We start from the raw sequence: 20,790 nt of genomic DNA, 5'->3' as shown, positions 1-20,790 counted from the left end.
ATTATCCTGTGCATATGATTACTGTTATACCCCCTCCGTGGGTGTGATTGGACTTGCTGAGTACGTTTGTACTCACCCCTCTCTTACTTTTACAGTGGAAGACCCAGACTACATCCCCGAAGACAACGAGTAGGGTTTCGTCCTGCACCCAGTCTTGCCTGTGGTTGAGGCCACCGTTGGATTCCGCATGGCGCAAGACTCTGATGATCCTTTGTTCGTAGCTAGTGTAGTTGTGTGGGTTCTGGTTGTAATCCTCGCGATAGTGGCGCTTCACTGCCCATTACCGCGTAGAGTTGTACGGTGATGTACCATCTGATGTAATAAAAGTGTTATCAGCCTCCTGGGACTGATAAAGTAACACTTTTAAGTCTTCCCTGATGGGGGGACGCTTCACAGGTGATACTTGCGGCGTTGGCGGACAGGTGGCGTTGGCGGACAGGTGGTGTCCGGAGACACACACGTTCCACTTGCCGTGCGGGGAGATGGCCCCCACGTTGCAGGACGTGTCGTACCTGCTCGGGCTTCCCATTGCAGGTGAAGCTGTTGGCCCGGTTGCCGTACCACCTACCTGGAGGGCGGAGCTTTAGGAGCGGTTTGGTCTAGTAAACCCGCCATATTTTTTGGACGTACCTGACGCGCCCAGCCCCGCCAAGGGTTGGGTAATACAATATAGGGTACGTACAATTATTTTTAATTAATTTAATTGAATCATATGTGACTACCTCTAAGTATTGAAGAAATATATTTCAGACTCAGGATCTCCACCCTCTGGCTGGGCAGTACGAGGTGTCGCGCTGCCTGGAGGCATATCTGTTGTGGTTGTTCGGCTAGACTCTTTTCTGCTACTCTAGTGGCAATTATGTGGACAAGGTTCTCATCCAGTACTGCGTTGAGCTAGTGATGAGGCAGTTCGGGCGACGACAGCACTTTCCTCTCCTACCTTGAGCGTTCCAGGCCGTGCCACGCAGCGTACACAAGTAAGTTTGTGATAACTCGTTTTATATTAATTATATAATCGTTACCATGAAATAATGTTGTCTTTCAAATATTTGCTACAGATATTCACGCAGGGGATACCATGCCAATGAGGTTAACTAGGTTGTCAAGCTGCAGGAGTACGTAGGAGGGTGGTTAGACGCACCTGACGACGTGTGGGATGAGCCGCAGCCACACACGGAGGCGTCTTACGGCGCATACCTCTGCTGGTACCTCACTCGCACGCGTCCGTACGTTACTCTTTCACGTATTGATGACGCGGAGCATCAGCACCAGCCAACCATTTCGGGCACGTATCCCTTGTACCGTGATCAGGCCCAGCGTGGCGCGGTACGTCTTTCGCAACTTCAATTATTAAATCCTTTTTTATAAAAAATCGATAACAATATTACTCTGCTTCTCATTACGTATGCAGATCGATCTGATCAACTGTGCGGAGGTTGAAGCTACATCTCAGATCACGTTGCTTGAACGTGGAGTACGTGTACCGGACGCACAGTACAAAGACAGCTTTCGTAAGATTCAAGACAACTTGACGCGAGCGTTACGTGCACTGACGTGTCGCGGCAGAGACGACGTGGGGGCCTCCAGTTCATCTCATGCGTCCGCCCACGTGTACACAGCTGGCCCGTCGACCTCTACAGCACCGCACGCAGCGTCCAGCGGTACTGCCGCTAGTTCCAGCTGTAAGTAGTTTATAATTGCCATTTCGATCAACTTTGATTTACACGACTAATTTCGTTTGTTTTTATAGTCATGCACTTGACGGCAATGGGACCTCCTCCTGCAAGAATGGAGCCTCAGACGTTTGGCGCCTATGCTCCAGGAACGTCTTTCCCGTCGGGTTCGACGCCAGCTGCTCCATACTCTCAGGGCTATACTCAGCATGCATGGTCGATGGGAGCTTCTGCACACGGTGGTCTATTCGGTGTGCCGGACTGGGACGACTGGGAGGGCGGCTCCGTCCCTTGGTCGGAGTTGGTGGGCGGCGGCGCCGGGCCTGACATCATTGGTCCCTCGCAGACGTATGACGCTCCAGCTGCACAGTCCCAGGATGACCCGTTCACGCCAGCACCTCCTCCGCCTCGTCCTCACCGTGCTCCAGATGCATTCACGTACTCAGAGGGCCACATACGCCGACGGCGTAGGACTAGGGGGGAGGACGAATAGAGCGTGAGGTCCGGGATAGGCGGGGTAGATACTCCTGATTCGGTGGACTCTATATATTTAAACTGTTTCTGTATGATACTATTTTATTTTTAATGTGTTGATGTATCGTACTATCGTAATATTTGGATTCTACGTTGCAAAACGTTATCGTTTAACCATCTTCATACGAGTTTTAGATACAATAATTTTCTTCGTAAAATTGAATTAAAATTTAATATGTATACAAAAGAGTATGGCGAATAAATTTTGTATTTGAAAAAAGTATGAATTTAAAATAGTATGTAAAACAAGAATTCGAATAGAAAATAAGAAAAATGAGAAAATGGGAACTTCCCGCCCAACAGGCGGGCGGGATGCCTCCCGCCCGTCGGATGGGCGGGATGCCTCAGGAGACTGTTCGCGAATAAAAAATTTTTCTTATTCGCGAAGAGACCCTCGGGAGGGGCCTGGGAAAAATTTTCGGACCTCCCGCCCGTTGGATGGGCAGGAATTCGCCGGCCCCACGACTCCCGCCCATTTTTCAAAAATTTTCAAAACGGTACCCCTTTTCCAAATTTAATTTTTTTATCCCTTTTTTAAAAAACTCCCCTCGGGTGGGTGGGTGGATAGCACACAGCAGAGCCGACTATTCTTTCGCCTTTTACTGAACAATACATCGACTCTCTCTTTGTTTAGCTCAACCTGAAAGTAACTGTTCTTGAAAACATCTACTCTAGGCACTTTCTCCCCCACTCATTTTGCAATAATGGTTTTTGTGTAAACGCAATTGCATATGTCTAAGGTATTCTGTACCAAGTCCAAGTGATCTTGACATCAGGTCTATAGCTTTTCTAGCTATAGCATCATGACAATCATCCAACCTCCACCTCTCTCACATCAACTATAGAGAAAAATGCAGCGAAAAGAAAATGGACATGTTTACATACCGTGTAATTTGCCCGGTGACAAGAAAAATACTCGAGTGATGATGACTGGGTTTGGCCGGTGCAATTAGCACAGCATGGGTTTCTCACTTCCTCATTCACCCATCTGCTCACTGATTACAACACAAGCATAAGGAACCTTGCATTGGTAGTCATAGAAATGCCATTTTCCGCATATACTCCTGTTGATTCTCTTTCATCACCCGCTGTGGCTCTTGTGCATCAAGATGGTGCAGATCCATCCATCATTTATTACAGAACGCAACGTATGAACCAGCTTGGTAGACGAAAAGCTAAAAGCTTTGAGCAGGCATGACGTTTGAATCGATGGGAAAAATAATCAAAAGAGTACCACAGTGTATTTAGCTTCGAACAGACAATATGTCAATTTCTGAACTGGCAATTAACAATAACAGCACAGCTATCCCTTTACAGTTCAGAAATCACATACTACACTATGAGAGGGTATACTAAGACCATGGCAATAGCATCAATCTGGGAGTTAGTAAGAACCTCCAACCAGAACAAGCATATCACTCCCAATAGCCTATGAATACAACCTGTCACTTTGCCTTCTTCCCTAAAGATGTAGAAGTAACTGAAGGCAATGTCCTCTTCTTGTTAAAGGCACTGGTTCTGCTTTCAGGCTCATCACTATCACCATCACTGGACTCATTTGCCTCCTTAGCAGTTCTATTCTCATCCTCCAAGGCTTTTCTCTTCTGAGCATTCACCTTCCCGAGCAACTTCCTCTCAACTGGGTTAGTGGGAGCCGCACGCTTCACACCAGGTGCCAGTTTAGCACCAAGACCAAGCCTGTAAAACGTTTGCAGTTACATACAAGTTATCCAGCAATGCAAAAAAGAAAGAAAAAAATATCTATATACCTGGATGGCCTGCCCTCAAAATCCTTGTCATTGGGTTCATCTGGCTCCGATGCAGTCATTTTGTCCACCCATGTCTGAGCCTGAGAATGATTTATGGCATGGGTTAGTAGGGAGGGAAATAACACGATGGGGAGTGCAAATGGCATGCGACAATCAGAGAGTTGGCTTTACACCCACAACTATGACTAAATGGGAACCAATTGAGTATTATTGACCTTGCAGACCTCTTGATGCAGTATAAACGCTTCAATACCTGCTTCTGTACATTGAAACTGCGAGGCTGCAGCTTGAACACTAACCTGATGCAGCATGAAGCATCTAACTATCTAAGCACAAACAGGATGCACATGGGAAGAGGCAGTGAGTAACAATCGTGGAGGTGTAATTTCAATTTTTTTCCCCTATTACAATTGCGTCCAACAGGCTAGTGGCAGCGTCTACAAAACCTAACGCCGGCAAAGTGAACAAGGCAAACATTGCATCGAGCCATGGAACACCACTGAAGGAGGAAACCACGCCCCAGAAGGAAGGAAAAGGCGGAGCTCACCAGCTTGAGGGCCTTGTTGAGCGTGACCACCTTGGGGAGCGGCGCTTTCTTCTTCTCCGGCTGCGGAGTCTCTGTCGCCATCGCTAGAGGCTGACGGTTGACGCAGCGGTCGGGGAGGAGGGAAGGGCGGCGGCGGCGGCGGTGAGGAGATGAACGCGCTGCGCTGTGGACTCTAGCCGGAGGTAGGAGGGGGAGAAGTATAGTGGGCTGTGGGCTACGTCTAATTGTGGGCCGGTCTGGCCGTGAAAGTGTAACTGTAAACAGTGCAGCCCATACAAAATCATATTTTTATAAATTCACTGTTTGTGCAAACTTGTTTATAGATTTGAACAGAGAAGAGAGGTTTGAACAATATTTCTCTCTCTCAAGTATCGCATGCATGTGGTAGAGTAGAGATCACCCAACTGACAAGCACAAGCCATTATGTACGATGCTCATCTTACTAGGCTCTACTATAAGATTACGAGATTTGTGGCGGCACTAGCAAGCCATCTACCTGTACAAAATTCCAAGAACATTTTAGCCGCTTCCGGGTGACATGAGATACATGATGATTTGAGAGCCTCAGCCAGTATTTCAGTGCATCAGATGCTCAAGTAGCTGACACAAGAACAATCCACATGGTTGTATCTGTGTCTGTGTACAAGGTAGTACAGTGTACAGAAAGGATATGAAGCTAAATTACCCACTAGCTGCCTCCAACAAACCAAGAACACTCACATTATTCAGCAGCTTCCGCAGCATTGCCAGCCTCTTGGAAACTGACGTTTTATTGTTAAGACTACCACACTAGCCACCATGAATCACTCACAGGAATATTGTTCCTGGCATAATCAGTCTTTGCCTGGCAACACATGATGTGCACAACCTAAAACCACCATGGAACACACCCTACTCATCGGTGACGCATCCTCTCGATGCCGGGGCCACGAGCTTTATGTACTGAAACAAGAGATAGAGGAAACATATAATCAGTATAGATCCAAAGATTACTCTATATGCCACACAGGACAGACAATGCTCAAGACAGTACCTTCCAAAGGGCTCCACGGGTGGCCTTGTATGATGGTGGGCTCCATTTTCTCCGTCTTTCTTCCAGCTGGGCTTCGGCCAGGTCGACATCAATTACCCTCTTAACAACATCAATGGTTATCACATCACCGTTCTGGACAAGACCAATCGGGCCACCTTCCTGAAAAATAGCACCTCCGTAAACAACAAAAACATTCTGCTGCTAATTTCTTCCCTATCTTTCACTGTTGCTAGGAAAATTAACTCAAACTGCTATTAAAGAGAAATTAGTAGTGAATTACACAGAACCAATTGGACTACTGCCATTGGTTTACTACTGCAACACAGTACCTGTGCTTCGGGGCATATGTGGCCAACAACAAATCCATGTGACCCTCCAGAAAATCTACCATCCGTCAGCAGGGCGCACTCCTAAATGAAGGTTGAACAGAAAAATAAAATGTGATCAACATTAAAGTGCCACGAGGAATGACTGATCTGAAGAAAGCAAAATATCCGCATGGCACACATGCGGCTAGGCATCAAAGATGCAAAGAACAGGTCAAAGCTCATATTTGTTATGAGTAAGGAAATTTGATCCCCAGTATTGTGTTTATTAACAATGAAGGATTTTTGTTGCTTTGAAATTTACACAATTTGGCAGCTGTACAGAAGAACTTCAGAATTATGCAGCATATGACAGGAAGATGCAGTATTTGTCTTATTGTATGCACCACATTACCAAGTATTATACACAATTCATAAAGGCGTAGAGCTGAACCAGGTGAGAGATAAAAACACAAGTACAATGGCTCACAAATGCCAGGTTGAGCTATGTTGTACCTTTCCAAGACCAGCACCCATTATTGCACTTGTTGGGGTCAACATTTCAGGCATCCCTGGCCCACCTTTTGGTCCTTCTCCACGGATCACTACTACTTTTCCCTGTTGTTAGTATCATGGCAATAAAATAATTCGTCACAAGAACACCGGAGTTGCTCCAAGGAACTAAGAATATTCCACGAGCAATGAGAAGAAGGGCAATTTGGAGCGCCTCAATAGAAGAATAAAACAGTGGTACCTTAAAGTTTGCAGGGTTTTCTGAGATAGCTGTTATCATGGCTTCTTCACCCTCAAAAACTAAAGCTGGGCCTGACATTTCACCAAGCAACAGTTAAATTCCACACATAATATGGAGGCTTCTAAGGGTCGATATTGGAAGGAATAAGTCACCTGAGAAAAACAGTCCCTCTTTGCCAGTGATTTTTGCTACAGAGCCTTCTGGTGCAAGATTGCCATAAAGTATTTGTATATGGCCAGTTGATTTGATAGGATTGTCCAGCGGCCGAATAATTTGCTGTGCGTCAACGGAAAATGTAAACATTATCACGAAAGGTGTTAAACAATAAATCTGAAATATCAAAATTGGGTAGAATTGAGCTTTACCTGCCCTTCAGACAGAGGAGGGAAGATTTTAGCATTTTCAGCTAGAGTTTTCCCAGTGACTGACAGGGAAAAAAGAAATACAATGTCACTACCAAAAAAATTGCTCCTATTTTCCATGACATATGATTATTTACTGTACTCACCAGTCATGCAATCCCCGTCAAGAAGACCTTGCTCCAGAAGATAATGAATTACTGCCGGTGTCCCACCAATCTGTAACATGTGGCTTATTTTTAAACTCGTTGCATTGATTAGTTTTGGTTCTGGGGTTTTCTCGCATTTTTGGTTTAAGCCCTTACATTTACTTAGAACTTATGTGAAGAAAATCGCTTAAATGCACAGCACATAGAAAATATAACATAATGTAACAGTAATGAAAAGATAAGCTAGAAACCAGAAACTTTAGGTGGATGGTAACATATGCTCAAAACCAAAACCTTAGTAGCATTAAGCATTTACCTTATGCAAATCCTCCATGACATATTTGCCACTGGGCTTGAGGTCCGCAAGGAAAGGAACTTGGTCACTGACCTTCTGAAAATCATCAAGAGTCAAATGCAGACCAACAGACCTGAAAGAACACAACTAATGAGCTTTGGTCTACTAAGAAAATAAGCACATGTGATATAATAAGGCAATAACCCACCGAGCAATGGCAATCAAATGCAGTACAGCATTAGTTGACCCACCAAGAGCCATGACAATAACCATTGCATTCCGCAATGACTTCTCGGTGATAATGTCCCTAGGCTTCAAGTCCATCTTTAGCAATTCTAAAAGATACTTCCCAGCAAGGCGGCATTCCTCCAGCTTTAGAGGGTCTTCAGCAGGAGTCGAAGAACTTTTGGTACATAAAGCACAAAGAAATATTGATTAAGAACAGTTAATCTATGTAAATGACACAAACTGATGCAATAAAATATTATTCATTGCTTCCAAACAAACAGGTTAAAGATTAAGAGATTAATTGCACCTGTATGGAAGGCTCATGCCCATGGTCTCGATAGCCGATGCCATTGTGTTAGCTGTGTACATACCACCACATGCACCTGCACCTGGACATGAATTGCGAAGCACATTCTTTCTTTGCTCATCATTGATTGATCCACTGACATATTCTCCGTAGCACTGCATAAAAATTAAACTAAAAGATAGATTAAGTACATGTATATAAGAACCTGAGTTGCTGAACAGATAAAAGGTGATAAACATACCTGGAAAGCAGATACTATGTCATAAGAATTGCCCTGAAAGTGACCAGGCTGCATTGAAAAATAAATTTCGTCAGAAAATTGACAGTATAAGAACAATTCAAAGACTCAAATATATCTAACAGATTATTGTGTCACTGGTTAAGGATCCAAAACAAAGATGGTGCCAGCCACATTAACCTAGATTTCTAGTATAAATAACCCCACACGCAACTATCAGTTAATAAGTTATAATGGTGCATAGCACGATTCTAGGTTCCGGAAAGTGGTTCGGTCCATGAAAATTGCCATTCAGTCATTCAGATATTCAAACCAACCAAAGATTCCATAGAACAACAAAGCATTTCTGAATAAGTACACAAATACAACTAGAGAGTGTTACCTTAATAGTTCCGCCATATATCATGATACTAGGCCGATTAAGCCGTCCCATCGCCATTATCGTACCTGGCATCTGCAATGCCAATAACCATTAAATCCAGCTAAATAACCATTACTCGTTTGGTAGAAAGCTTAAAACTTTCCTAAACATGCAAATTTTTCTACTAAGGGGACTGTGCAAAGAAGAAAGGTCCAGTTTGTTATTGCAAATTTTTCTCCCTCTTTCTAGCAGTAACCTAAACATGCATCACCAACCTGTCGCCAGCCTTATCTCCAGCACAAAAGCTAACACACACCAAAATCAAAAATGTAAAGCTGATGAAGATCCGGCATCATGTACTCTAAACACTTCAAAGCTTCAGTAGAGGGATGATAAAAACTGCCATTTTTTATCTCTACTTCTACACTCCTACTACTAAACTATCTAAAGTATGAGCACATTTCAGTCATCAGAACACATATCGCTGAATTCAGATGCGATAGTGTGCAATCCTAGAAGAACAGAGGAGCTCACGTTCTTGTCGCATCCGGGGATGGAGATGTTGGCGTCGTAGTGCTGCGCGCCCATGACGGTCTCGATGCTGTCTGCGATGAGGTCGCGCGACTGGAGGCTGTAGCACATGCCCCGGGTGCCCATGGAGATGGCGTCGCTGACCCCGACGGTGTTGAATCGGAACCCGACCATGCCGGCCTCGCGGACGCCGTCGCGGACGGCCTCGGCGAGGCGGAGCAGGTGCATGTTGCAGGTGTTCCCCTCGTACCACACGGAGGAGACCCCGACCTGCGGCTTGCGGAGGTCGGCGTCGGTGAGGCCGACGCCGTAGAGCACGGCCTGCGAGGCGCCCTGCGACTTGGGCTCGGTGATGCGCGCGCTGTACTTGTTGAGCTTGGGCTCGTCGGAGACGGCGGTGGCGCGGACGCGCTGGAGGCGGCGGCGGCCGGGGACCGGGCCGGCCGCCGGGAGGGAGGGGGAGGTGAGCGCCAGGGACTGCATCGCGGCGGCGGCGGCGGCGGCGAGGTACGGAATGGGGTTTAGGGTTTTGGGTGGTGATGAGTGAGGTAGGTGACGGGGGATGGGTGGATGGATAGGGACAAGTGGAGAGGCGGGCGGGCGGGCGGGCGTGCGGCGGTTGGCGGCGGGAGGAGGGGAGGAAGGCGACGAGCAGCGCGCAGCCGGGGCAGGGTGGCGCCCATGTTTTTTGCCTCGATCGCATATAATTACTCGTCGATTTTTAGAAAACCGAGGTCCTTTTTGTCCAAATTGCGGAGAAAATCAAAATCCGGCTTCTTCTTCTCCGTGGCTATGGCAGCATGTCGTCTAATCATCCTACCTAGGATGGCAACGGATAAACAATCCGCGGATATCGATTCCGGATATCCATACCCACGACCTAGAAACCATACCCGAATCCATACCTATTATCCGCAATGGATAGCAAAACGTACCCACATCACATCCGTTACCCGCGGGTAACGGATATCCGCGGATATATCCATTTATCCACGGAGGAGAGGGGCGGCAGGCGGCGGATGGCACAGGGAGGAGGGGGGAAGGGGGAAGGGAGAGGGGCGGCGACGGCACAAGGAGGAGGGGAAGGGAGAGGGGCGGCGGCGCATAGGCTGGAGGAGGAGGAGAGGGGCGGGCGGATGGCCGGCGGAGGGGCGGGCGGAGGATGGGGGCGGCCGGCGGATAGCTTGGTGACAGGGGCCGGGGGCTGGCGGCTGGCGGCTTGGGGCTTGGGCGGCTGGGCGCTGGGAAGCGAAACGCTAAATTTGTATATATATAAAAGGGTACTCGGACCTACATGTCAGCAGGTCTTGCGGGTTCGGGTATCATTTTTTCATACCCATAGATTTAGAGTTGTACCCGCGTCCGTACCCGCGGTCACAGAACCAGACCCGTATCCGCGCCCACTGGGTATGGTATCCGCGGGTACGCGGGTATTTCCTACCTGTTGCCACCCCTAATCCTACCAAACAGCACTATGGCTACACGCTGCCCTTCTTCAGCCACCTCCAGTTCAGCTTCCCGGCCATGATCATCGTCACCGGCATCGGCCTTCTGCTCATCAGAATCTACTGATGACGATACCGAACCATGCGTATAATTGCAAATCTCAATTCAACTCGACAAAGACAGATCGAATGAGCGTCGTCACTCCTCTCTTGCTGACCTTCCAGAAAGAAACGGCCCTAGTTTTCTTTTCTTTTTATTCGAAAGCGGCCGCCCTCCTAGTTGGAGAGACATGATGGGCCTGCCGATGTAGCTGGGCTTTGGGCCGCACGGTGAATGTGAGGCTCAGATCGACCTCGGCTCGGCCTCGGGATGCCACCGAACTCCATGAGACCGAGGTGGCTGGCAGGCTCGGTGGAGCTCGGCTCATTGACAGCCCTCCCCCACCTTTGCTCTCCCTTCCCTGGCGGCGACGACTGGGCGAGCGCTTTGCCGGCGACGAGCGCATCCTCCAGGTATGCCCGCCCCTTCTCTTTCCTTGTGCTGTGCGAGACGGAGCACCCCAAACCCTAGCAAAACTATTTGTATTCGGATCTGAATCCAGTTACAGTATATTACCTACTAACTTCGATTTCGTTTGCAAAAATTATCGGGTATACACCCATGTCCTATTCTGGGTCCGCCCCTGATATTGGCAGGTGGAAGATACTTGGGTTAGTCAGAGCATAGACCAAGGGGGTGGATTTTGAAGTTGATTTTCCATAGGATGGAATCCTTGTGGAAGCTGACCTACTTGCTCGAGCCTGCATCACTTGCTCTCATTGCCACAGCCATTTCGGTGGCCTATGCATCAGCATCACGTGCTCTGGACTATGGCAAGGAGATGGAGAGGAACTTGGATTTTTCAGAGGCTTCCATTACATTGGACCGGTCGCAGGCTCTAATGATTCCCCTTGCAAGCTCATGCAGTCTGTTGCTCATGTTCTACCTGTTCTCATCTGTCTCACATCTCGTGACTGCTTTTACCACTGTGGCCTCAGCGATGGCACTCTTCTTTTGCCTGTCTCCATACGTTACCTACCTCAAGACGCAACTCAATCTAATGGATCCGTTCGTGTCCAGGTGTTGTTCAAAGTCGTTTACCCGGTTGCAAGGTTTGCTCATGCTCTTCTGCATAGCCACAGTGTTAGCCTGGCTGGTTTCAGGGCATTGGTTGCTAAACAACGTTCTGGGGATTTCCATATGTATAGCATTTGTCAGCCATGTGAGGCTTCCCAACATAAAGATTTGTGCATTGCTTCTGGTATGCTTGTTTGTGTACGATATTTTCTGGGTCTTCTTCTCAGAGAGGTTCTTTGGAGCAAATGTTATGGTCTCTGTTGCCACGCAGAAGGCATCTAATCCTGTTCACACAGTAGCAAACAAGCTTAGTCTGCCTGGGTTGCAGTTAATTACAAAGAAGCTGGAGCTTCCAGTCAAGCTTGTTTTTCCCAGAAATTTGTTGGGTGGGATTGTTCCAGGAAGCAGTCCTGGTGATTACATGATGCTTGGCCTTGGAGACATGGTAAGTTATTTATATCTCGATTTTCCAGTTAGTTCTGTGATTCAACTTTCATCTTCAAGCCCATCATAGGATAAGTTGCCTTGATGATTATGCTATCAGTATTCACTACATCAAAACTTATGCTGACCTACACAGTATCTGTCTTGCGTATGTGTATGTTACATTCCAGAATAAGTTAATCACCAAAATATATGGCCATTCGTAACTTAGTAAAAAATGTTTATGCTAGTAAAAAATGTTTATGCTGGATGAAAATCACATCACATGTAAAGAAGAGATGGGAAGAAACTTGTGAGTGTTAACACTTAAGGCTATAGAAATGCTAGAATTTGTTCATTGTCCTCTTTGGCAATTAGGTTATTGTGGCACCAAGCTACACACGCTCCTTGATTTAAAAAAAAAATGAATTTTGGTGTACAAGGATGTAGTGTACTGCCGTACAAATTCTGTAGCTAATTGAGCAAAGCGTTTCCACCCTACATATTTGCTTGTTCTGCTCTAAAGTTTTCACTTCAGACTTAAGAGATAGAAGCAGGCTGGGTAACAGGTGCCATGTTGTAATTAGCTAAAACATGTCTGTTCTAGTTTTGGGCCTAAAAATTTGGAATGGCTCTTATAGCTACTTTCATGTAGTTTCATGATTGTTTAGTCGGTGAGACAGTTTGACTGCTCTGGCACTGTTTACCAATTATTTGTGTATTCATGTTGAAGAATTCTTCAGATAAAGCATCATGATTACTAGTCTTTCTCATGCCTCGAATTATCTCCTATCCATATTCGTGATGACCTAGATTTAATCAGTTGTGTGCGTGTTTGCTGTGACATCTGTAGGCTATTCCAGGGATGCTTCTAGCCCTTGTACACTTCTTCGACAACCGGAAGCACAAAGATGCGAATATTCCATCAGACATGTCTCCCTCGAAGCGGCGAAACTATGTTTGGTATGCCCTAACAGGGTATGGTGTAGGCTTGGTAGCTGCATTAGCTGCTGGGGTATTGTCTCAATCTCCCCAGCCTGCCTTACTCTACCTGGTAAGTGTTGCCTGGTTAAACAGTCAGGTTTGAGAAATCATTACCATTTTTGTTCTGTTGAATTCTGCTTCTCTGACTTAGGTCGCGCCCATCACAGCAGTCATGGCCTTACAAGCTACAGTGCCACACTCTTATAGCACACTTGATGTAGTTTCTGACAGAGGTTGTGGCTTTCAGGTGCCATCGACACTGGGGCCTGTCATGTACTTGTCATGGTTAAGGAACGAGCTGTGGGAGCTGTGGGAAGGATCTGGGCCGATTCTAAACGAGAAAGCTCGTTTGTTGGAGGTCTAAGATCCAAGGGGACCATAAAAAATCGGCTCCCGCCAAGATGTAATCTAATTTAACATTACTTCAGCTCCTCATACCGAGGAGAGTATTTATAAGCTAGAATGGTCGCTGCTGCTTTCCTCGCAAGAGGAAGCACATATGTATCACCTAACTGCTTGTAATAGAAAGGTTCAATGCATTTCAGCTTTTACCCTTGGATTTGCTCTTGAGCGACTGCTTGAATGGTGTGAGGTAGTGCCGTGGCTGTTGCCATCAGTGATCAAGTGCCACTCGTATTTTGCAAGATGGTTTTGATATGATGCTGTACAGAGCTGTGTTACTCTGTTGGTACGCTAGCTATAAATAAACCAGCCACCAGTCAGAACTGGTGTTTGGTCGAATTGATTAGAAAAAAAATGCAATAGTGGGGTTTCCACAGCATTAGCAGAAGAGTAGTAGATGGTAAGCATTCGCAGATAATTATTTGCTTGCTCCACTGGAGAAATGTGGAGCATGACTCAGCAAGCGTTTGCCTTTACAGGATTACGAGGCCATCACATGCTCATCGATTCACACTGCAACGTCTCAGTAGATTCAGGTACAGCCATGGCCAGCGGACTGACAACCAGCGGCAAAATTGTAACTTGGTCACCTGCAAGCAAGACAGACAGTAGTTCGGGTATAACTGGAACAGAAGCAGATTGATTCTATATCTGAATTTTCTGAGCCTTGATGAAACTGAAGAACATTGGCCGTTAGGTGGCCTGGAGAGGATGGCCACCAACGAATAATCTTGGTCCAGTTGTAGAACTAGGGTCTGTGACCTGGGACAAGTGATACCTCAGAATATGATGGAGCAGATTTCCTCGGAAATAAGTTTGAATTGCTACTCGAAAACCACAAGAAGTTGAACCAACGAGCTGTTGGAGTACCGCCATATATTATATATAGGGTGTAGGAAGGAAATTGCAGTGCCTTTTGCTTTGACATGCTCATTTTCCTACACTGCTTAATAAGACAGAAGGGAGCTGTGTCCATTCCCAACCAAACGGAGAGTAGGATAGGATACGCTTCTCGGACCTGCTTGGATTACAATCTTAATCTTACAGGCAAGGCAAGCTAGTACTTGTAACTTATGATCAATGAAGCATCTACGATGGAGTAGCCAGCAGACCAAGACGGCTGCATGCATTACATTGCAGAGGAGAGGAGCAGCGTCTTGGGGTCAATGGCAGGGTGTGCTCTGTGTCCATTGTAATTGTAGGACGCCTCCACTGTCGATGACGGTAGCCTGTGCCTAATGGTTAATGGAGGTGCCGGAGGCCCGGACCAGTCCTCTGGAAGAAGACCAAGTAGAGAGCGCTCCGCTCCTTGTTGATCTAGGAGCGAGAGACCATTCCCTTCCTTTTCATGCATTCGCACTTGATCCCTCATCTCTAGATGCCGTTCGCAGTGCTGCAGAAACAACAAAAGAAAACAGCATCAGCATCATTTGTTGTTGGCAATTGAAGCATACATACTACAGTCAACACTAGGCCGGAGATCGTGTTGCCAAGTGAAGGAAGCATTAACTAAGCAATCTGTATGTACCTGGAGTGTAGAAGCTCACGTAGGGAACAACATTGTAGAAGCCAGGGCCGTCTCCCACCTTGTTGATCCGGCCAGACTTCCGATCCACGGAGAAGAAGCCATCCACCGTCCCCACCAAGATGATGCCCAGCCCATGGGCGAATCCAAGCAAATCGATGACGGGGAGCAGCGTCCTGAGGTCAATCACTCTGCCTCGTGTCCATTCCAGGTTAGCCTCCACGGACCAGAGGCAGAGCCTGTAGCCCTCCATCCTCGCGAACCCCAGGCCGCCGTCCTCCGTCGTGGTGAGGGCGATGCGCTGGTTATGGGGCGCCGGAGGCAGGTGCACCACGGACATGGCGCGCGTGCCGAGGTCGTACCTGAGGACCCTGGTCCTCCTCTGGCAGACGAAGTAGAGCGCGTCCCCGACGAGGGCGCCGCGCACCGCGTCGACGTGGTCGCCGCCAACCCCGCTCGTAAGCCGGCTCGCTCCACGCGCGTAGGCCGCCGGCTCGCTCCACGCAGCGGGCTCGAGCGACGAGTAGACGCAGGCGAAGGTCCCCTGGGCGTCCGTGCCCACGAGGACGACGCGGAAGGGCCCGTCCGGGTCGTCCTCGCAGAGCAGCGCGGCGTTCCAGCTCCGCAGGCGCCGCGGCAGCGCGGGGGCGGGCAGCTCGATGTGGCCGCGGTCGCCGGCGGCGAGCGGGTCCCAGACGGCGAGTCGGACCGCCGCCTGCGCGGGAGCCGCGGCGGCGGCTCGGTGGAGGAGGACGCGGCCGGCGCGGGCGTCGAGCGCGTGCCAGCCGCAGCGGGCGGCGATGGGCGGGCACGAGGCCGCGGTGCGGACGAAGCGGGCGGAGCAGGCGTCATCAGCGCCGGCGCGTGGCACTTCGTTGCAGAGGAAGCCCAGCATCGGGGCGGGGCGGCGGTGGAGGCCGCGGAAGCGGCGGCGGAAGGCGGGGCCCGTGACGAGGCGGCACCAGCGCTTGCAGACGAGCGCGGCGCGGACGAGGCGCGCGGGGTCGTCCTGCGGGGAGCGGAGGAGGATCTCCTCCACGAGCTCGTCCGCTAGCGCCGGCGGAGCGCGTGTCATCGGCGGCGGCGGCGGCTCCATGGTCAGTCAGAGTTGCAGAGAAGCCAAGTGCGAGCTTCTCCAGGTTGACTTGATCGTCATCGTGGTAGAATCAAGAACGGCTGCCGAGTGACGTCACGCATGACGCAGCCAGATCCAAATGACATGAGACACCAACACCCATGACCATGTCCACCCAACACTCTTCCCAGCTTGGAAACAAGCAGACACTCGAGTCAGAGCTGAAACTGCGGGGATCTTCCAGCTACAGCATTTGATTCTGATTCTATACGACAACCATGCAGATCTCAGCAATGCAAAATGGGATAACTATGGAGAAACTCTGTCATTGCCTCATGGGTACGTACGGAAAAGAAACAAAAAAGAAAAACAACTGTCTGAGCCCAGGTTCGAACTGGGGACCTTTAGTGTGTGAGACTAACGTGATGACCAACTACACCACCCAGACGAGCTTGCCGATAGATCATGCAACTAGGGGGCAGACCCATTCCGACGCAACGTGGGCTGCTTCTAGTGTCATCTCCTCGCTTCCGCCGGTTTCCATTCCACCCCCCAGACAGATTCAGTGACAGACTCGCCGACCGCCCACACCGACCCAGACAACCCACAGATTGATTTGCAGGCAGCGATGCCGCCGGTGGTCTCGAGATCCGACAGGATAGTTCGCCGGACGGCGATGGTCGGCGCCGCCACCGCCGCCTACTTGCTCCTCACCGCCGACTACGGCCCCAACTACCCCAACCCCGTATGTTCTACCATCCTGCCTTAGCTTCCGTGCGCGTATTCTTAGGTGGTGTATTGTATATATGCCTTTGTTGGTCTAATGCGATTACTAGCTTAGATTACCTTGGCAAGACAAACTCTTTGCTTGTGATACAACAATTAATAATTATTATAGTATTATTGGGCTGAACAAGTTAACTTTCTGGGGATTTGTAGTCTTGCAATGATCCATGGACGACCATCATGTAGTAATCAAGTTCAGCAGTATGCATATGTGATTGCTTTGCACTGAATTGGACGCCGGAGCTGGGCCGGGCTTATTCGTTGAGCTAGTGCTAGATGATAATTGCACAAAAGTTCAGTAACTACAGTTCCCGCGAATGTCTCCCGAATAGACCAGCTAGATGTTAGTCGTGCAGACTGCAGGTGAGTTCATTCTTTTTGCTTTACTATTGCATTCTTCATGCTGATGGAGTTCCTTTGGCCTGCATCATCCGAAACGGTGCGGCACCTGAAAGGGAGAACGAACAGAGTGCTTCAGTTTAGGCGAGTGCGTGCGTACAATGCAAGAGGGGTTCCCAATTTTAGATGTTTGTACACTGCTTCACTTTATTACCATCTTGAATGTGTTTATATAATGATGTTACAGCTAGCTGGTAGATCGATGCGCATCAATTTGCTAGCATATTCGATGCTAGCCATGATCTGAGTTGCAAATTCATTTGCAGATAAGGAAGCGCATGGAATCGTTGGCGCTCTTCTCCGAACCAGACAGGAGTGGTGTCCACCAGGCTCAACAAGCTGATACTAATTCGAAGCCAGATGGAAAGTAGTATCGGTGCATATCAGTTTCCCCTTGTTTCCTTGTTTCCATGTCCATGCATATTCATGTATGTATCCATGTGCTATCGTGAACAGTTTCAGTAATAACCTTTGCCTGCTACATTCAATTCATTCTGTTGATGTGTTGTTTCTAGCTAGGAGAGGAACCCAATGCAAGAATCGAAACGTGAGGCAGGCTGGGTTCTTTTTTGTTTGCTCTGCTCTGCCAGGAGATACTGAAGATAATCAAAGTGAGCAGGGCAGCAGGCGTGCACAGTGCATTCGATATCAACATCAATTTAGAAACTTACTTGAGTGCTAATTATTGATCGCGATCGTGATAAAGTGCGCACGTGCTGATGAATTAATGGTTGCAAGGGAACTCGGAAGCAAGGAAAAAGAAAAGCTTTATATTTCCTTTTGCTTCGGGTAGCTAGCAACTGAATAAACATCTCAACTTGCTCGTGTTGTGTTGGCACGCATTATTAATTTATTTAAAAGATGCATGGTAGTACTGAGGTACATGTAGTAGTAGGCATACAGCATTGCATGCATTATTCATTACATTATATATACCTGCCAGTTTATATATATATATATATACATATACGCTGCAATAGTGCCAATAAGGAAGGCAAATCGATCGATCATGCTTGCTCGACTTGGTCGAGAAGAGCCGGCGCGATGCCGGGGTTCTGGAGCACGGCCTGGAGATCCTGGCCCTTGCCCTCCTCCAGCTTGTCCCACAAGAAGGCCACCATGAGTCCCCCCATGGTCTTCCTGCAAAGCTCCCTGCCGGTGTGGTCATCGTTCCCCGGGCACCAGCGGAGCGGGAATGGGGGTTCGTCGTCGTCCAGCATGTCCACGTGCCCGTAATCCTTGACGGCGAAGTGGTAGCGCGGCGAGTGCTGGCACAGCTTGTAGAACTCGACGTGGTTCATGCCGGCCGGCGCGCAGGGAACCAAGCCCTCGGGTCCAAGGCCGGTGCCGACGACCAGCACCGGCATCCGCGGGTCGAAAGGACCGGTCAGGACACTGGGCTCCACCGTCCATTGTAACGGAGGAAGCCAGCCTAATTCTACCGCTACCCCGCCCACAGGGTCGACGCCGACGAGGGCGGAGAAGTTGACGTCCAGCGAGATGGGGTGGCGGACGTGCCTGCCCTTGAGCCCCAGGGCCACCGCGAAGGCGGTGTCGCCGCCGCGGCTGTGGCCGGCCAGGGCCACCCTGGAGAGGTCGGGCTTCACGCCCTCCACCTTGAGGATGTCTCTGAGGACGTGGAGGAGCCCCGCCCCCGCGTGCTGCTCCTCCTCCTTGTTAGTAGCGAGCCAGTTGGTTACTGCCTTGGTGGCCTCGATGTCGTCGGCGTCGCTGATGCTGAAGTTGAGGAACTCGTGGAGCTGCGGCGCGACGACTATGAAGCCATGGGAGGCGACGTGCTTGAGGAGGCACCTGTACCACCAGGTACACATGTTCCAGCCGTGCAGGAAGACGACGACGGGGTAGGTGCTGGCGTTCGTGGGGGTGGCAACCACCAGGGGCTTGGGCAGATCCTTGGCCTCACACTTGCGGACGCATTGTACCACCACCTGGAGAGGCCCATCCTCGAACACCGCCGCCATGGCTTCTTCTTCTCTTCTTCTTCTTGCTTGCTCACAGGATGCTAGGATAGGAGGACGATGAGGGACAACCGAGGAGTACGTAGCTACTACCTATCTAGCCATATAGTATAGATCAATTTATACACGTACAAGAATTGAACGGCACTAGCTAGGTAGGTACAGTAGCAGAAACGACAAACTACAACGTGAATCACACACACACTAGCCAACCAGCACTAGTACTAGATCGATGATGAGTGGTGGCAATGCATGACAAGTGACACGGGAGGATGAAATGTAATAAGCTGTCTGCATTGTTGTTGGTACTGTAGCAAAATGCCAGTGGCTGGTAATTATATTATCTGTATTCCTAGGACGATCCAAGGAGCATTGTCTCTGTGTGCAGATGGGAGTGGGACCTCAACTCTGCTAGCTAGCACTAGCAACCGCGTGAAGCACACCTAGGAAGAGACGACACGCACGTCTTTCACAATTGATGGTTCGGCCTTACTTGGAAGCATGCTGCATGCATGCACTAGATCTGTTACAAACAACGTCGATATCTATGATATATGTAGGTTTATTAGAGCATATGTTCGAATTTAAGTGCTAATGCTCTAAAGTGCCAATCTTTAGTATCAGTGTATCCAAACATGAGTGCTAATGGGGTGGGCTAAACTTTAGCCAAGATTTAAAAACTTTAGCAAAAATATAGGTGCTAATAGGTGGTAAAGTTTAGCACTCAACTTTAACACATTCTTTCACTATTGATGGTTCAGCCTTGGAAGCATGCACTCTATTATACACGATCTTCAATATATCCAGGTTGGCAGCACCGAATAACATGAACAGGAGATGCTTGCACCGATCACTGCTACGGATCCGAGCATTAGTACCGGGCAGGAATTAGTACTGGTTCAACGTCCGGTACACCTGGACGGTACTAAAGTGGCATGCATTTAGTACCGGATCTAATGCCCGGTACTAAATTGCTCGCCACGCAGGATAGTTGGGGCGGCAGTATTCATCTTTTATGGTTTGCTTATTTTCCTTTCCTTTTCCTTTTCAGTCTGCGTATAGTTAGCATTCATATTCGTATTCGTATTTTGCTCTCTATATATATTAATTGTATATATATATACAGTTTATATACACTTCAAATATTACACTTGGGATCAAATATTACAAGTAGCCACATAAGTTTTCATTACAAGTATTTTAAATATTACTCTTGTTCATCGTATTCCTTGTTTTCATCCAATTGACCCACGCTTATCCTATAATCGGCATAAAATTTACCGGCAGGATTTATCACCTCATCCAGCAGGAATCCACAGAGTAATTCTTGAATTGCCCTTAGTCTTTTCGATTTGATGAGGTCTTCTTTCATTTTCCAAAGCTGTCACGTACAGACACAATTATTTTAAAATCATACATGTCTGTAATTAAATGCAAAAAATTGTTATTAATTTGATAGGTACACATTTTCTTTGAACCGGTAAAGTCGTGGATGAACTCACATACATAATAGCTACATAAGTTGTTTCCTTCCGCCTGTCTCATACACTATATATAGATGGGTCATGAAAT

The 20,790-nt window shown here is 48.3% G+C and overlaps 5 protein-coding genes, 1 long non-coding RNA gene and 1 other non-coding gene across 8 annotated transcripts; 2 read left to right on the top strand and 5 right to left on the bottom strand.

The window, feature by feature from the left end:
* Positions 1-3,422: 3,422 nt before the first annotated feature.
* Positions 3,423-4,706, bottom strand: LOC112897424. Its single transcript, XM_025965714.1, has 3 exons — positions 4,524-4,706; positions 3,977-4,056; positions 3,423-3,905 (listed from the first exon to the last, which is right to left on the bottom strand). The coding sequence occupies exons 1-3, from the start codon at positions 4,602-4,604 to the stop codon at positions 3,653-3,655; spliced, it is 414 nt and encodes a 137-aa protein (XP_025821499.1). The 5' UTR covers positions 4,605-4,706; the 3' UTR covers positions 3,423-3,652.
* Positions 4,707-5,074: 368 nt separating this feature from the next.
* Positions 5,075-9,683, bottom strand: LOC112896182 (dihydroxy-acid dehydratase, chloroplastic). The gene is made up of 14 exons (XM_025964102.1): positions 9,087-9,683; positions 8,574-8,645; positions 8,195-8,242; positions 7,954-8,108; positions 7,627-7,821; positions 7,440-7,551; positions 7,124-7,193; positions 6,981-7,039; positions 6,768-6,891; positions 6,616-6,686; positions 6,378-6,479; positions 5,886-5,966; positions 5,557-5,715; positions 5,075-5,465 (listed from the first exon to the last, which is right to left on the bottom strand). Exons 1-14 carry the CDS (start codon positions 9,564-9,566, stop codon positions 5,415-5,417), a joined length of 1,779 nt encoding a protein of 592 aa, XP_025819887.1. The 5' UTR covers positions 9,567-9,683; the 3' UTR covers positions 5,075-5,414.
* Positions 9,684-10,880: 1,197 nt separating this feature from the next.
* LOC112897272 (signal peptide peptidase-like 1) lies at positions 10,881-13,614 on the top strand. 2 transcript variants are annotated; one of them, XM_025965539.1, is made up of 4 exons: positions 10,881-11,041; positions 11,225-12,090; positions 12,922-13,122; positions 13,204-13,614. In XM_025965539.1, the coding sequence occupies exons 2-4, from the start codon at positions 11,293-11,295 to the stop codon at positions 13,414-13,416; spliced, it is 1,212 nt and encodes a 403-aa protein (XP_025821324.1). In that variant the 5' UTR covers positions 10,881-11,041; positions 11,225-11,292; the 3' UTR covers positions 13,417-13,614. The 2 variants fall into 2 exon arrangements, with proteins under 2 accessions (XP_025821324.1, XP_025821325.1); XM_025965540.1 differs by having other exon boundaries at positions 10,882-11,041; positions 13,300-13,614.
* A 685-nt stretch (positions 13,615-14,299) lies between these two features.
* LOC112897273 lies at positions 14,300-16,103 on the bottom strand. The gene is made up of 2 exons (XM_025965542.1): positions 14,983-16,103; positions 14,300-14,847 (listed from the first exon to the last, which is right to left on the bottom strand). The coding sequence occupies exons 1-2, from the start codon at positions 16,073-16,075 to the stop codon at positions 14,801-14,803; spliced, it is 1,140 nt and encodes a 379-aa protein (XP_025821327.1). The 5' UTR covers positions 16,076-16,103; the 3' UTR covers positions 14,300-14,800.
* Positions 16,104-16,428: 325 nt separating this feature from the next.
* Positions 16,429-16,502, bottom strand: TRNAV-CAC. Its single transcript has one exon. It is a non-coding gene; the product is annotated as a tRNA-Val (tRNA).
* A 78-nt stretch (positions 16,503-16,580) lies between these two features.
* On the top strand, positions 16,581-17,769 carry LOC112896418. Its single transcript, XR_003229447.1, has 3 exons — positions 16,581-16,799; positions 17,506-17,667; positions 17,755-17,769. It is a non-coding gene; the product is annotated as an uncharacterized LOC112896418 (long non-coding RNA).
* A 297-nt stretch (positions 17,770-18,066) lies between these two features.
* LOC112896417 (chlorophyllase-1-like) lies at positions 18,067-19,316 on the bottom strand. Its single transcript, XM_025964376.1, has one exon. The coding sequence runs from the start codon at positions 19,219-19,221 to the stop codon at positions 18,247-18,249; it is 975 nt and encodes a 324-aa protein (XP_025820161.1). The 5' UTR covers positions 19,222-19,316; the 3' UTR covers positions 18,067-18,246.
* Between the last annotated feature and the right edge of the window lie 1,474 nt (positions 19,317-20,790).

This window comes from Panicum hallii, chromosome 6, assembly GCF_002211085.1.
Source record: "Panicum hallii strain FIL2 chromosome 6, PHallii_v3.1, whole genome shotgun sequence".
Taxonomy (NCBI): Eukaryota; Viridiplantae; Streptophyta; class Magnoliopsida; order Poales; family Poaceae; genus Panicum; species Panicum hallii.
Note: the sequence above shows the minus strand (reverse complement) of the source record. Positions and strands in the feature narration are given on the sequence as shown.